Genomic DNA, 15,788 nt, shown 5'->3' with positions numbered 1-15,788 from the left:
ATCGGACAACTTGTTCACAACGAAGTAGCGCTCAGCCCTAAAGACCCAGCCATTTGAATCATCTCCCTCGAAAATGGGTATTTCCAGACATCTCCCACGGTACTCCTGCCTTTCGACACAATCGACCCCTTCGCCACTTCTCGCTCCAGCTACCGGCGTTCCCTCCCTTGTCAAGGGAGAACCCGCAGGTGGGTCTTCCTCATCTCGCTTCCCCTTCCTCTCTCTCTCTTGCTCCTCCCGTCTCTCCTTGTTCTTCCTCTCCCGATCCTGCTCTTCCCATCTCATTCTCATCCAAGTAAACTGTAACGGCCCGCCTCCCGGAGCCCCCGTGCACTAAGGGGATCCGTGAGAGGGTTATTACTAAAATGATACCGAACAATACACAACTACAACTCATGCAAAATCCTTATTAAAATCATATTCTTTTTATCATTTCACATCTCATAATCATTTTTACAAAATCATTCATCACTTAGGCCCACCTGGGCTTACATAACATACGACAATCTCAAAACGTAAACATTAATCTTAACATACGCACAGCGACACCCAGGATCTAGATTTGGGAGAGCTCTGCACTTATTACCATGACATGACGGCCTGGACCCAAACTTTGCTGAACGCACCTGCGATCTCAGAACACTCTCTTACCTGGAATGATGTAAAAACAACATGAGTCGCGAGACTTAGCAAGCTCAAAAAAAGAAAGGCTGAGGGTTTAGGATATGACTCTTCCCATGACATCCCATGCAATTCATGCCAATGCAACCACACCATGTCATGATCCACATGTACCTTACTTCTACATGCATAACATAAAGTTATCTGCACATAAGGAACTAGGGGCCCATATAAGTCACACATTGGCACCCAGGTCCCACATACAAACCTGTTGTAGCCTAACATAGGCTACCATTTCATCATTCTCTTGGACCAGCATTTTCCTGACATGATCGGCTTTTCCTGACATTCAACATTGGTCTTTTCCTGATACTTGTTACATGCTCTTCCTGATACTCATCATACTCTCATGTGTTCTTCATGTCATACATCACATAATCATATACTTCTGCGATCTTGGTCTTCCCTCGGGCCAACCCCGAGCTAATATCTAAGCCGAGCTGAAGCTCACATGAGTCGGTACTCCCGACACCTGGCATGGTACTCCCGTCTAGAATAACAGTAACAATAAAACCATGCAATGCAACATATAGAAAATGCAGTGGCCTTTGTAGCATAAACGTGATGACAAGACCCCCATAAACCAAGCATCAGGCTCTGCTATGCCTCACATAGGAATACACACATGCAGCATGCTCTAAATGCATATGCGCACCTAGGATACCCAAATTGGCTCTTAGACCAACCGGGTCATGCAAATGCTCATACATCCATCACACACAAAGCATGTCCCCACGTGAATGCAACCCAGCCCCTTGTAGCACACACATCATGAAATGCACAACCAAGGCGGGAATCTGGAGTACCAGCTCTTCTGGCCGTCTAGCGCTTATCGTAACAACCGATGACTGACGCCCATACATCCAGCCATCAACTGCCACGACCCACGGTCGACAATCAGTGACTTTGTACCCTACCCTTAGACACACTTACTGACACCATTAACTTTATATTCTCTAAACTTAACATTACACGACATTTCTCCATAACCCTTCATGTACATAATCACATAACATCATGATACCATTCTCATTCTTTCTCATTCACATAAAACCATCTCAACATACATAATAAATTATTAATAAAACCCCATTAAACCATAAACAACTTTTCTAAGAACCTAGCCCAACGGGTACGGCATCATTCCCAAGGAAAAATGGAGCAATACGAAGCTCCGTAACGGTCAAAATGAAAGACACCAAGATATCTTTACTAAATTTATTCCATCAACAATAACCTCATTAATAAAATATAAATCATAGGCCCTAGGGTGGTTGCCACGCGGAGTAATATTATTAATGTGTGGAACCGAATTAAGGTGAGGGAGGGTTTAGAGTATAAGAAACCTCGAAGACTTTCACGGGAAATAAATAACGCGAGGAGAGGGTTAGGAGCTTGCTTGAAAACGACTGATTTCAGCCTCTCTTGTGCTCCCGTTGCGAAATAAAATATTTCCTAGCAGTTAACACACCCGTAACTTAAATTAATTAATTCTAACCGCATAAACTGTATAATTTAACCGTATAAAAGCTGTAATTTGAACATATAACACTAATATTAATTTTTACCCACTTACCTGAAAATTTTAGACACCAATTAATTCCAAAATCCCCCTGATTTCCCTCATTTCCTTCCATTTTCCACTGTCGCGCGCCTCTTCTTTCTTCTTCAATTCTTCTCTCCTTCCTCTCCCTCTTTTCCTTTCTGATTTGGAAGAAAAATGTGGCCGAAGTGGCCACTGGAATGGCCTTAAATTGCCTCCAATGCTTGCTGCCCAAGCTTTGCCTTTTATATATCAACTTAAGTGGCTTTTAAGCCACAAAATGAAATGGCTAAGGATGGGCCACGCACTCACACATACAAATATCTATCTATATATATATTAATTAATTCAATTTAATTTGATTTGATTAACTTTATTATTATTATTATTATTATTATAAATACTTTCAATTAATTTAATTAATCACCTTAATTTCCTATTTCTTCAAAATATCACAAATAAGTATTTTTTTTCAAAAATCTCCAAATATTCTAAAATATCCTCGAACACCCAAATTAATTATTTTTACTTGTCTCCAAATTTTTGGGATGTTACATAAACTGTTCCAGTAAGCTCGCTACCTTCTTCTCCACCGCTTGAACACTCCGTTGCATGCCTTCCACCCTCATCTCCAAGTCACTCACTTGATCGGTCAGGTTCACCATTAGGATCGGAGATACTCTGATACCAAATTGATAGGAACTAGAAAAGGAAACATTAGAACTTCTATTCAATTCACCAACTCAATTCAATTACAAGAAGAAAACTGGGCATTCGAGAGGTCCTTAACTCTCCCAAGAACTTAATACCAAAATCCCCTCCCAATATTCTCCTAGCCTCTCTTATTTATAGTTTGTTATCCAGCGACACTCCCCTCCAACGGCCTCAGCTATCAGTCATGCTCCCTTGGTTGCTCTTCCCCTTTTTGCCCTTCACTTGTTTTTGTCACTTTCCCCCTCTCCCAATATCCTATTCTGCCCCCTGCTTCTTCCCTCCTATTTCTTTGCTGGTACATGTGACTAACAAGGGTCCTATAAGATATCATCCACATATAACAATAGGTAAACAGGGACATTAGAGAGAATGAAATAAAAATAGTTATCATATTGACTCCTAATAAATCCAATCCCTAGAACAAAATTGTCAAATTTTTTATACCATTGTCTTGGGGATTGCTTTAAACCATACAAGGATTTTTTCAGCAAACAAACATGCTCTGGCTTATCTGAGTCAATATATCCAGTAGGTTGAACCATATAAATTTTCTCCTCTAAGTCTCCATGCAAGAATGTTGTTTTAACATCTAATTGTTCTAGTTCAAGATCAAATTGAACAACAACTGCAAGCATCATGTGGATAGTTTTAAATTTAACTACAAAGGAGAAAATTTTAGTGTAGTCTATGCCCTCCCTCTGAGTGAATCCCTTAGCCACTAATCTTGCTTTATACCTAATTGGGTCAGTAGGAGACATACCTTCTTTTAATTTGTACAACCATTTACACTGGATCAGTTTTTGTTTCTGTGGTCGAGGGACTAATTCCCAGGTACCATTGGCTTTGAGTGAGGTCATTTCCTCATCCATGGCTTGGTGCCATTTGGTGCATTCCTTGGAGCTGACAGCCTCCTCATAAGTGGAAGGCTCACCACTCCTTAATTCTATCTTACTACTAGGGCACCGTAGACCAGGTCTGAATAGGCATACCTTGCAGGAGGTCTGATAACCCTCCTGCTCCTATCATGGGCTAGCTAATAGTCACTGAGGTTTTGAGGTGAGTCATGGTGCTCCACCTCAATCTCAGGGTCTTCTTGTTCCTCTTAATCATCATCATGATCAGAGGTGTGGTTCTCATTAGACCCAGGCAAGGGCACACCTTTTAGGTCAAGTTCTATTCCAGTGGGAACAGCTGGCAGGTTGTTATTTCCTGCAGTTTGCTCCACCTCAATTTGAGACCCTCCTAAGATAACATAATCATCTGGTTTTCTCAGAATGTTGGTTTCTTCTGTGTTTTGAATTTTATAAGGGAAAATGGCTTCATTAAATATGACATCTCTATTGATAATGATTTTTACACCACCAGATTGTCTTTCCCATAGTCTAAAGCCTTTGGTCCCTTCTTGGTAACCAACAAACACACACTTTGTGGACCTAGGTTCTAATTTACTTTATGACTTGTGAGCATAAGCTTCACAACCAAACACTCTAAGGTAATTAAGATTTAATTTCCTATCGGTCCATTTTTCCTCAGGGCATTTTAAATTTAGGGCAGTTGAAGGACTTCTGTTTACTAAATGGGTAGCAGTTGAAAGGGCCTCTCCCCAAAAAGACTTAGGCATGGTAGAAGTGAATAGGAGGCACCTAACTTTTTCAAGTAGGATTCGATTCATTCTTTCAGCTACCCTATTTTGCTGGGATGTATACCTAACAGTTCTATGCCTAAGTATTCCTTGAGAATTGCAAAATTCATCAAATTCTTTATTACAGAATTCCAAGCCATTATCAGTTCTTAAGATTTTGATCTTTCTATCTATTTGATTTTCTACCATAGTCTTCCAAGTTTTAAACTTCTCTAGAGTTTGATCTTTAGATTTTAATAGAAAAACCCAGACCTTCCTAGTAAAATCATGTATTATAGATAGAAAATACCTGTTGCCTCCGTGAGTAGGGACCTATGAAGGCCCCCACAAATCTGCATGAAGATATTCTAGGCATGCCTTCGCCAGGTGAGTTCTTTTATGGAAACTCAGCCTGTGTTGCTTGCCCAGAACACATGGCTCACAAAAATTGAGGGACCCAACAAGCACTGATCCAAGGTAGCATTGGTTTGACAGCACCTGAAGACCTTTCAAGCTCATATGACCAAGCCTCAGGTGCCATAATTCTGTCTTATCAGTTTTAGCAATGCATGCAGAATACATATTAACAGAGGGAAAATAACAACCATTCAAAACATATAATCCATTTTTCTTAGCACCAGTTAGGATTAATTCATCTCCTTTAAACACATGCATAGATCCATTTTCTGCTCTATAAGAAAACCCTAGCTCATCTAAAGTGCCAAGAGATATCAAGTTTCTTTTCAAGCCAGGAACATATCTTACATCAGTTAGAATTCTAGTTTTGTTGTCATGCAATTTAAGTGATATGTTACCTATGCCTTTAACACTACATGAATGGTTGTTACTCATGTACACAGTTCCAATTTCTTTGTTGTTAAAATTTTGAAACCAATCAATGTTAGGACACATATGAAAAGAGCAACCGGAGTCCATAATCCATTCATTATCAATAGAGAAATCAGAAACAGTGAGTACTTCAGCCAAGCAATTTGAGTTATTAGCATTTGTATTAGTATTTTCCCCTTGTTTTTGTTTTCTGATAAAATCATAGTAGTACTTTTTAATGTGCCCCTCTTTTCCACAGTGATAGCATTTCCATTTTTGTTTACCCTTCTTGTCTTTCTTTTTACCCTTTTGCCCTGACCCACTAGATTGATCAGTGTTACTTATGAAGTGTTTTTTTCTCATTCTTACCCTTTACAAATAGGTTATTTCCTGATTTCTTAGATGTACTTAACTTCAGTTCCCTAGCCTTAATGCCTGAAATGACAAGATCCAGACTAGGTACAATGCCAGTATATCTCAATGCATGCTTAACAACATCATAGTCATTAGGTAATGAATTTAACAGAATCATAGCTTCACTAGTGTCACCTAATGCTTGATCAGTACCTCTCAATAATAATGCAAGCCTAGTAAATTCGCCTATGTTCTCATTTATTGACTTAGATGTATTTATTTTAAAGTTAAACAACATGCCTTTCAAGTAAACTAAATTAGGTGCAGTCATAACAGAAAACAATGAATCTAATTTATGATAGGCCACCAGTGTACCGGACCTACCAAAGACACCACAAACACAGCATCATGCATGAAGGTTAGAATAGGGAATTAATACATGCAAGTTGTTACAACCAGTATGTGTGCATGGGGGGTAGTTTTGTAATCCACATACTGAGGGGATAATCTGCATGTGCAAGGGAATTTGGTTAGAAAGGCGGGAGATGAGAGGTATAAATAGCTGAGAAGAAGAGTGAGAGAGTGGCTAGTTTTTTATAGAAGAATTGGGAGAGTAAGGGCCTCTCGAATGCCCTAGATTGTTCTTGTTTTCTTGCTGAAAAGTATTGATAGCTATTGATATTTGATTGTTGTTTGGATTTCTATCGAGGTTCCTATCAATTGGTATCAGAGCATCATCGATCCTAATGGTCAACTTGACGGATCGAGTAGGGGAATTGGAAGGGAGGATGGAAAGCATGCAATGGGGAATGGATGCCCTGAGGAGTGAGGTTCAATCGGTGGGGAAGAAGGTAGTGAGCTTGCTGGAACAATTCGCTTGGATGAGAGCAAAGTGGGAAGAGTAGGAACGGGAAAGGAAGAACGAGGAGAGACGGGAGGTGCTAGAGAAAAAGAGGAAGGGGAAGCGAGATGTGGAAAACCTGCGGGTTCGCCTATGTTAAGGGAGGGAACAGTGGTAGCTGGAGGGAGAAGTGGCGAAGGAGGTGACTGGGTCGATGGTGTCGGGAGGTAGGAGTACCGTGGGAGATGCCTGGAAATACCCATCTTCGAGGGAGATGATCCAGATGGCTGGGTCTTTAGGGCTGAGCGCTACTTCATTGTGAATCAGTTGTCTGATGCGGAGAAGTTGGAGACAACGACCTTATGCTTTGAAGGAGCAACTTTGTAGTGGTTCCAATGGGAGCGAAGGAGACGAAGAGAGATTCGTGTGGGTAAGAAAGCAAACCTGAAAGTCAAAGCCATAAGGCGTCGCCATCGCATCTTTGCTCAAGCAATGGCGAAGAAGAAAAAGCCGGTGACTAGACAACCACAAGGTGACATCAAAAGCATCAAGAAGAAATGCAGGAAGAAAAAGAAGCTTCAGAAATACCAAGCTCCAGTCCCAACCAAAGACACCGCGATGCCAATTCAGTTCGATTCGGACACCTATAATGATTCCTCCTCCGGTGAGACCGAGCCCGAGAAGATTCAGAAACTTCTCGAGCCTTACACCAAGTACTAGCAGATTAACTTCCTTGTCGGTGCCGCCGTGCCCGACGCTTTCCTCTTCACTCGCCTCCGCGATGCTGCGAATCGCGACATATCTCGTTGCAAGCTCGTCGTCTACGGCCTCGCGTGGGACACGACACGAGAACCCTTAGTCTCTGCCTTCGAGTCATACTGCGAGATTGAGGACTGCAACGTCATCTTCGACCGGGTCATGAACAAGACCAAGGGCTACAGCTTTGTTCAGTGCGAGCAACGGAGACGAAGAGTGAGAAGTTGGGAAATGCTGAAGGGGCTGTTGAGGAATTGTCTAGGGTCTACGCAAGAAGGCGCGGTGGAGAAGTTGGGCGAGCTGCATATTGAAGGGGGGTTGGCAGTTGAGCAGAACATGGTGTCACGAGGCATAGTGACTACCGACAACAATGGTGTTGGGGTGTTCTCCGGCGAGGCAGAAGGGTGGCTGACGATCGGTCCATTTAAAATGCCACGGACGACTGATCCGGTGACAGCCAAGGAGAGCATCTTGTTGAGGAAGGGAGCGCCATCAACGGTCCATGTTGTCTGGGAAGCTGGTTTGACTCTTAGTCAAGGTTCTCAGAAATTTTACAATGGGTTGGTTGATAATGGAGGGCCCCTCATGTATTCTTACCATCATGAGGGGGTGGGTGCCTTGTCCAAGTAGGTCATGATGGTGGAAGGACAGCATGTTTCTAGAAGTTTAGGGCTCAATTTGTATTCTCTTGTGGAGCCCAATGGTATAGACCCAAAGATCTTAAATATTGATGGGAATTTGGGCATGAAAGTTATCTACAGAGGATTGGTTGTTATTGTTCTAAGAAACTTGAAGATGACAATTATACCACGCACTGCTCAGGGGCATGGTTGGCTAAGACCTGCAATTGGTGTTCTTGAGCTTTCTCAAGCTATTATCCAGGCTGTTCCTCTCAGTGCAAGGAAGGCAGTTGGGGGATCTAGCGAAGGCATTGCACCTTTTCTGCAGCTGCCTCATTTTAGTGAGGCTATCATGAAAAAGCTAGGTTGCAAGAAGGTGCGGACATTTCAGGAGCTACAGGATATGACTCTTGAAGAATGGTCTGAGTTGCTTATTCAAGTAGCTGGTTTCCCTGTGGCTGAAGTGCAAGATGTGGAGAAGGTTCTTGAAATGATGCCTGCCTTGACACTTGAAGTTACATGCTAGACTGAAGGGGAGGAGGGCATACAAGAGGGTGATATTGTCACAATTCATGCTTGGGTGACGCTGAAACATTCCAATGGCTTGATTAGTGCCCTCCCTCATGCCCCTTACTAACCATTTTCCAAGGAAGAAAGTTTTTGGTTTCTGCTTGCAGACCCCAACTCAAATAATGTCTGGTTTTCCCAGAAGTTTGGGTTCATGGACGAAACTACAGCTATAATTGCTTCTTCGAAAGCAATAGAGGTGCTCATGCAATGGAAGGGGTTACCTCCATTGGAAGCTACTTGGGAGCCTTACCTTTTGATCTAGCAATAATTTCCTACTTTTCACCTTGAGGACAAGGTGAAAGTGCGGGAGGGGAGTAATGATAGGCCACCAGTGTACCAGGCCTACCAAAGACGCCACAAACACAGCAACATGCATGAAGGTTAGAATAGGGAATTAATTCATGCAGGTTGTTACAACCAGCATGTGCGCATGAGGGGTAGTTTTGTAATCCACATGCTGAGGGGACTATCTGCATGTGCAAGGGAATTCGGTTAGAAAAGGGGGGAGAGGAGAGGTATAAATAGCTGAGAAGAAGAGGGAGAGGGTGGTTGGTTTTTGATAGAAGAATTGGGAGAGTAAGGGCCTCTTGAATGCCTTAGATTGTTCTTGTTTTCTTGCTGAAAAGTATTGATAGCTATTGATATTTGATTGTTGTTTGGATTTCTATCGGGGTTCCTATCACAACCAACATGTGTTAATTCCCTATTCTAACCTTCATGCATGCTGCTGTGTTTGTGGCGTCTTTGGTAGGTTCGGTACACTGGTGGCCTATCAATTTATTCCAGAGGTCTAAAGGATTAATCATACCATTTACCTTCCGGATTACATTGTCACCCAAATGGAGGAAGATCAGATTAGAGGCTTCCTCTTTGATCTCATCAATTCTCGCAAGTTGATCAACGGACCATTTCCGATCATCCGCCTCAAGTGCTATCAGCACTTTATATACTGATTTTAAATCGGGTAGACGCCATCTTCGCCTTGCACGAAGGTAACCTAAGGGGCTCTAGACACTGACGGAGACCAACACAACAAACACTCGCTGACAAGGACTCTCAGAAACCCTAGAACACCCACAAACTGATGACAACCCAAGATTTGAAAGAAAAATCAATTGAACTTACAAGACCCTAAAAACCGATCTTAACACGGCTCTGATACCACTGTTGAGAACAATCAACACAAACCTTAGGGTATTCACTGAATACGTTCAATCACAGACTCACGATAGCCATGACAGAGAGCATAAAACATACATACATAAACAAAAACGAAAAGGAAACGAAGAACGGAAAGAGGCGAAGATTTTTACCTTGGTTCACCTCCAAAAGAGGCTACGTTCACATTGAGCTCTGGTGAGAAGCGCTCACTGCACTAAAATGATGAATCGGAGATTATACCCTCAAACCCTCACAAAATACTCTCTGTACAACAATGGTTCGCTAACAAAATTGCCCCAATAATCACAAATACAGATTAGAGGCGTATCTTGTCGAACCAGAGAACACAACAAATCTATACAGAGCATTTACAGAGTATGAAAAAGAGAAAACCCACCAGAAAACCGTAGCCCGAAGACCAAACGGAAACCCCCCAATCTCTCAATCTTTCTTCTCGTCTTTTCCTCTCAGTTCATCGTCCGACTGTTCATATCCTGAGGAGAGATTAATAGTGTCAATGGATGGCTGGGATTGCATCTCATAAAGTTTGGATGAGCGACTGAGATCCGACCGTACAACATGATCGATTATTCCAACAGAAAGGCAGACGGGCAGGGAGAGCAATCAGGTAAAGGACAATCGGGCGCCGTCAAGGAGCAGCAGATGGTTGCCGCGTGTTACCATCCAGCAGGTGCCACATGGCAGCCTGCGGTTGCCACACGCGGCCTTCCAATCTGTTAAGTCCAACGACACCGTTTGGTACTTCAACACCATCACTGTCAATATACATTTTATGATGTTCTTTTCTTGATTTTGTTTTTCCTTTTTCTTCATTTCTTTGAGTTCATCAAATTATAACATTTTGCCATATGATTCTAGAATCTTTCTTTCCACGAATCATTGTTGATTGAGTATCTAACAGTTAGGGTGAGTATATGTCTCGAAAATGATTACAGCAGTAAAAATAAAAATCCCTCCACGAGGTACCTGCACTTCTTCTTTCTAATGGAGCTTATAGGAAAATAGTAAAAAGAAGAGTCTTTCAAAAGACAAGTTTTTGTATTTCATGTATGATTTTTGATCATCATGTCACATATTTCTAGTAGTCTAAGCCCTTATCAAGCACATCTTAACTTATTACAGGGCAGGGAAAGTTTTCTTTACGGCTGTTATGGTGCTCTCGAGAGGTCTTAGGTGTGCCCATAAAGTTGTTGTGGCTTCTGCTCCACTCAATAATTCTAGTTTGCTGATTATAAGTCCTGTTCTTGTTAGAAGTCATTTATATTGGCATAACACTTCTCTTACACTTGCAGATTGGATTGCTAAGTGCATACATCATTAAAAAGTTGTACTTTGTCAGGTATGTAGTTGTTAGTCTTTCCATTTGCCTTGTCTTGTTTGATTTGTTTCTTGAAACATCAAGTTTTCATTTTTGATTTATTTATCCATTTAATCGTTAAGTTTCCACAGGCAATTACTTTTGCCGTATTCTTTTATTCAAGTCATCAAATTAAATTTTCTTAGGTGTGAGAGAAAATACACAACAAAAACAACACTTAGCCTTAATCCTGGCTACATGGATTAGCAGATATGAGAGAACATATGGATTCAGAATCCTTATAAGAGTTTCACAGTTAGAATCTGTGTTGCTGTCTTTTAGACATGCAGCACAAGAAAACTTAATTGCAGATCAGTTATTGTGTGCCAATCTTACTTATTAACTTGCTGCTTCTTGAGTTTTTTGGTCCTTGTCTTTTTGCTTCCAAGCTCTTAACTTGTGTGGTCCTTGTCTTCTCCTCCACATGTTCTGACATTTGTCTCTACTCTATGATATATATGTCCTTAATAACTTGTATATAGACAATTTGAACTCCTTTATTTTCAAAAACCCTCCATAATGCTTCTCTAGGAACTTTGTGATAAGCTTTTTCTAGGTCTATAAACACCATAAGTAAATCCTTTTGTCTATCTCTACACCTTTCCATCCTACAAACTGATAGGATATAAATGAAATTATGATAGCAGGCAAAAGTGAAAATGTAATTGTACAATAGGGTAGAAAATTGTATGGTCGTTTTATTATAGGCAGTAGATATCTGTTAGAGATATGGGGAAATAAAATATGAAACTACCACAGATTCCTTATTTGCTTAAAGTTGGACGATGAATTTTATCTTGGTGAAGAAACAAGACATGAAAAGTGTATTCAACTTTGATTTGCCCCTACAAAATTATAAAAGCTAATATTAGCCTGTATTTCTGCATGCATGATGTGTATGTCTTTGATAGGACCCTTGTTAGTCACATGTACCAGCAAAGAAATAGGAAGGAAGAAGCAGGGGGCAGAATAGGATATTGGGAGAGGGGGAAAGTGACAAAAACAGTTGAAGGGCAAAAAAGGGAAGAGCAGCCAAGGGAACATGGCTGATAGCTGAGGCCGTTGGAGGGGAGTGTCGCTGGATAACAAACTATAAATAAGAGAGGCTAGGAGAATATTGGGGGGATGATTTTGGTGTTGAGTCTTAGGGAGAGTTAAGGGCCTCTCGAATGCCCTATTGTTCTTATTTTTCCTTGCTGCAAATTATTGGAAACCATTGATATTCGATTGCTGTTGAATTTGCTAACTGGTATCCTATCAGTCTTATGACCATTATGTACTAAAATTTCAGGCGCCCTACAGATCGTGAAATTGCTCTTATGATTCTCATGGCTTACTTTTCATATGTAATGGCTGAAGTAAGTTTTGCTTAGCCTTTTAAGCAAGTTGATTTTACTTAAACATTGATAATACTTTATGTTTACACCAATAGTTGTCTTTGCATTCCAGCTGTTTCACTTGAGTGGGATTCTCACTGTATTCTTTTGTGGGATTGTCATGTCTCACTACACCTGGCATAATGTGACTGAAAGTTCAAGAGTAACTACAGGGTATATAGAATTTTCCAGAACACTTTCATAAAAGTTTGTGTATCTTGTTTTGCAAATAATAATGCTCCCTAAACAGCAGGTTTAGTTCTCATGCCAGCTTATATGTGGCTTCATTTTCTATTTGTGCAGGCATGCCTTTGCAACATTGTCATACGTTGCAGAGGTCTTCATCTTTGTTTATGTTGGTATGGATGCCCTTGACATTGAAAAATGGAGTTTTACAAGTAAATGGTAGGTCCATTAATCTGGCAGAGGCAGTTGATTACCACATAATCTATGCATTGCCCCTTGTTTCTATGAGCTTGCTTTTTTTTTTTTTTTTCCTGTAAATTTCTATGAGCTTGCTTTGCTGTTGTTGGAGTTGAACGAACTGTTTTTCTTCTTTACTAATAGGGGACTCCTTACAATGTAAATTTTCTTGTTGCTTATGTTTGTTTAATTTGGTTATTTGAACTTCTCAAGCCCTGGAAAATTGATTGGGCTGAGTTCAGCACTGCTTGGCATGGTTCTGGTTGGAAGAGCAGCTTTTGTTTTCCCGCTATCTTTCTTAACCAATTTAACCAAGAGGTCTGACAATGAGAAGATCAATTTCAAGCAGCAGGTATGTTTATTAGGAATTGCTTTAGGTTATGAGTGAATTTTTCTTTGTTCAATAAAAACTGAGAAGTGGGTATTTATGCAGGTTACAATTTGGTGGGCTGGTCTAATTCGAGGGGCTGTGTCTATGGCGCTTGCTTATAATCAGGTAACAAATGCTTAATATACAGTTTACAGGTGCTTGCTTGTAGCTCAGTAAAAAATGTGGATGGCATGATTGATCACAGCGCAGGCCAAGGCAAAGCATTTAAATGATTATAACATTTCTAAATGAAAATTTGTGCAACCAACCCTTCTTGCGTAGTTAGACAGCATGATTATATGGAGAGTTTAATTTCTTAAACAAATTAGAGCATTTTGTACAAAGATTGTAAGATATCCTTGTTCATTTCCATATTTAGCTGGGCTGTACCATTAGGAGGCAATAATATATATAAAAAGAAGAATTGACAAGGCCTGTCATAAGTTGGGTAACCAACCTCTCCATGTGCACACAGTATGGCACCATACTTTTCCGATATGCTGTTGGACCTCCTATCCTTGATATAGAGACCCAGTAAGGGAAAAAAGATTTTGTTAATAGAAGAAAGCACTGCTATTTTTTCATGCGATGGTATCTGGATTCTATATGGATGAATATTGTGCTGATGCATTTAATAACTGTTAACATTGTTGCACCAGTTGGTTTCCTTGAAGTTATTTGCTTGAGAACATACTTGTTTGTTTTACAACAAAATGAATAATTTCTTCCTATATTATTATGGTAGTGTATTGCATGTAGAAGCTTGATTCTATTGCACCTGCAGTTTACAAGCTCCGGTCATACTCAGCTACCAGGAAATGCAATCATGATCACCAGCACTATTACTGTTGTTCTTTTCAGCACTCTGGTATGTCCTTTGGATCAAACAGACATTTCTTTTTGTCTAACGTTATGGAGGTCTTCCTGTCAAGTCAAATTTTCTCTGTTTTTCATATTCTATATGGTGGTTGCAGTGCCATGATCTTGAGTTATAAGCCCATTAAAGCTGCTTGATAATGAATACTAGACATTTTTATTTTAATAGATCTGCATATCAGGATGGCCCGTGTCCTCTTGTTCCAATGGCCATGATATTACAACCAGGGTGCAGAAAAATGCCTGCCTTCTCTCTTGTATTAGTTAGTAGGTTGCATGTTTATCTTGGGGAATTCTACTGGGGGATCCATGCAAATGGTAAGGTCATGCCATTCATTTTTGGGAGATAATGAGAAGACGATTACATCTCAGTAGCTAGGAGGATGGGCTTTAGGTATGCCTAGATTTTTGTTATGAGGCATAGAATGTTGGGAGTTAAGCACTGACATGTATAAACTCGATTTATGCTTCCTTTGTTTTACAACTACTCTTTCAATTTGTTATCGACACATTGGTGAATTGTGCGTGTTATTGATCTTTGCTCCTTTTTTCTTAGGTTTTTGGGATAGTGACCAAGCCTCTTATAAGGTTCCTGCTGCCTCTACCGAGGCACTGGAACGACACACTCTCCGACATGTCCAGCCAAAAATCCCTGATATTGCCGCTTCTCCACAGCAAGCAAAACCATACCTTGCAGAGGCAGCCTGCGCATGCTCCTCACCACCCCGACTCACACCATACACCATTACTGGAGAAAATTTGACGATGCTTTCATGCGCCCGGTGTTTCGCGGCAGGGGATTTGTGCCATATGTTCGTGGCTCACCCACTGAAAGGAGCCTGTCCTAATGCCTTTCATGTAGACGAAGAAAGGCAGGAGCTAGTCTATGGAGTTTTCTTGCCTTTGAGGCGCCGTTTTGAATTAAGTTTTAGCTACCCCATCATATGTTGGGTGAATGTACATAAACGCATGCATATAGTGTTTATGATTGTGCAGTTTGTGGCAGGAATATGACTTGCAAAAAATGGCAAGGAGATGGCTAGTGCGAGAGCCTCCTGCAAATGTTATCATGCATTTGAACAGAGTAAATATGAGAGCATTCTACAGATGTGATCTGTTTTCTGTAAGAAAGTCAAATGGGTCGGGTTTGAATCGGGTAGTCATTCTTATCCTTGTTCTAGCATTCTGCTGTTGTGGATAATGGATACTCATTGAATGCTCATTACATGAACAATTTATTTTATTTATAGAACTTATTTTGTATGGGAACCTTTTTATTCCAACGAGTGTGGTCATTGTGCATTAATCACACGGTGAATAAGAATTTCTGACAATTTTGTAACTTCAGCTATATCTTAGGGAGTTCATGGTAATAAAATAATAGAAAATAATTAAACACAATAAAGTAATTTGTAAATTCAGAAATAAAAATGAAACGTGATATATAAAGTATGGTATGATCAACAATGTGCCTTTTTTATACTTAATTTTTATCTCTAATGTTGTTTATTATAATAAATACATTTGTGTTAAACATTGAACTAATAAAAAGATTTATTCTTAAAAATGATTTATAATATTACACATTATCTATAAACGATATGTGTATAATATTTTTAATTATTGTCCTAAACACAATGATTAATATTATCTTATATATTTATATACAATATTAT

The 15,788-nt window shown here is 40.2% G+C and overlaps 1 protein-coding gene and 1 pseudogene across 1 annotated transcript; both read left to right on the top strand.

Annotated features, from left to right (window-relative positions):
* The window catches only part of LOC127786478 (sodium/hydrogen exchanger 1-like), a 33,956-nt pseudogene extending 18,563 nt beyond the window's left edge, over nt 1-15,393 (top strand).
* On the top strand, nt 7,346-9,132 carry LOC127786480 (dnaJ protein ERDJ2A-like). Its single transcript, XM_052313902.1, has one exon. It carries the CDS (start codon nt 7,972-7,974, stop codon nt 8,482-8,484), a length of 513 nt encoding a protein of 170 aa, XP_052169862.1. The 5' UTR covers nt 7,346-7,971; the 3' UTR covers nt 8,485-9,132.
* Nucleotides 15,394-15,788: the final 395 nt, after the last annotated feature.

This window comes from Diospyros lotus, chromosome 12, assembly GCF_014633365.1.
Source record: "Diospyros lotus cultivar Yz01 chromosome 12, ASM1463336v1, whole genome shotgun sequence".
Lineage (NCBI taxonomy): Eukaryota > Viridiplantae > Streptophyta > Magnoliopsida > Ericales > Ebenaceae > Diospyros > Diospyros lotus.
The sequence above is the reverse complement of the archived record's forward strand: the minus strand, read 5'-3'. Positions and strand labels throughout refer to the sequence as shown.

Bases quoted from the DNA above. Each gene is read 5' to 3' on its own strand.
- LOC127786480 (XM_052313902.1), top strand. From the start codon at position 7,972: ATGATGGTGGAAGGACAGCATGTTTCTAGAAGTTTAGGGCTCAATTTG.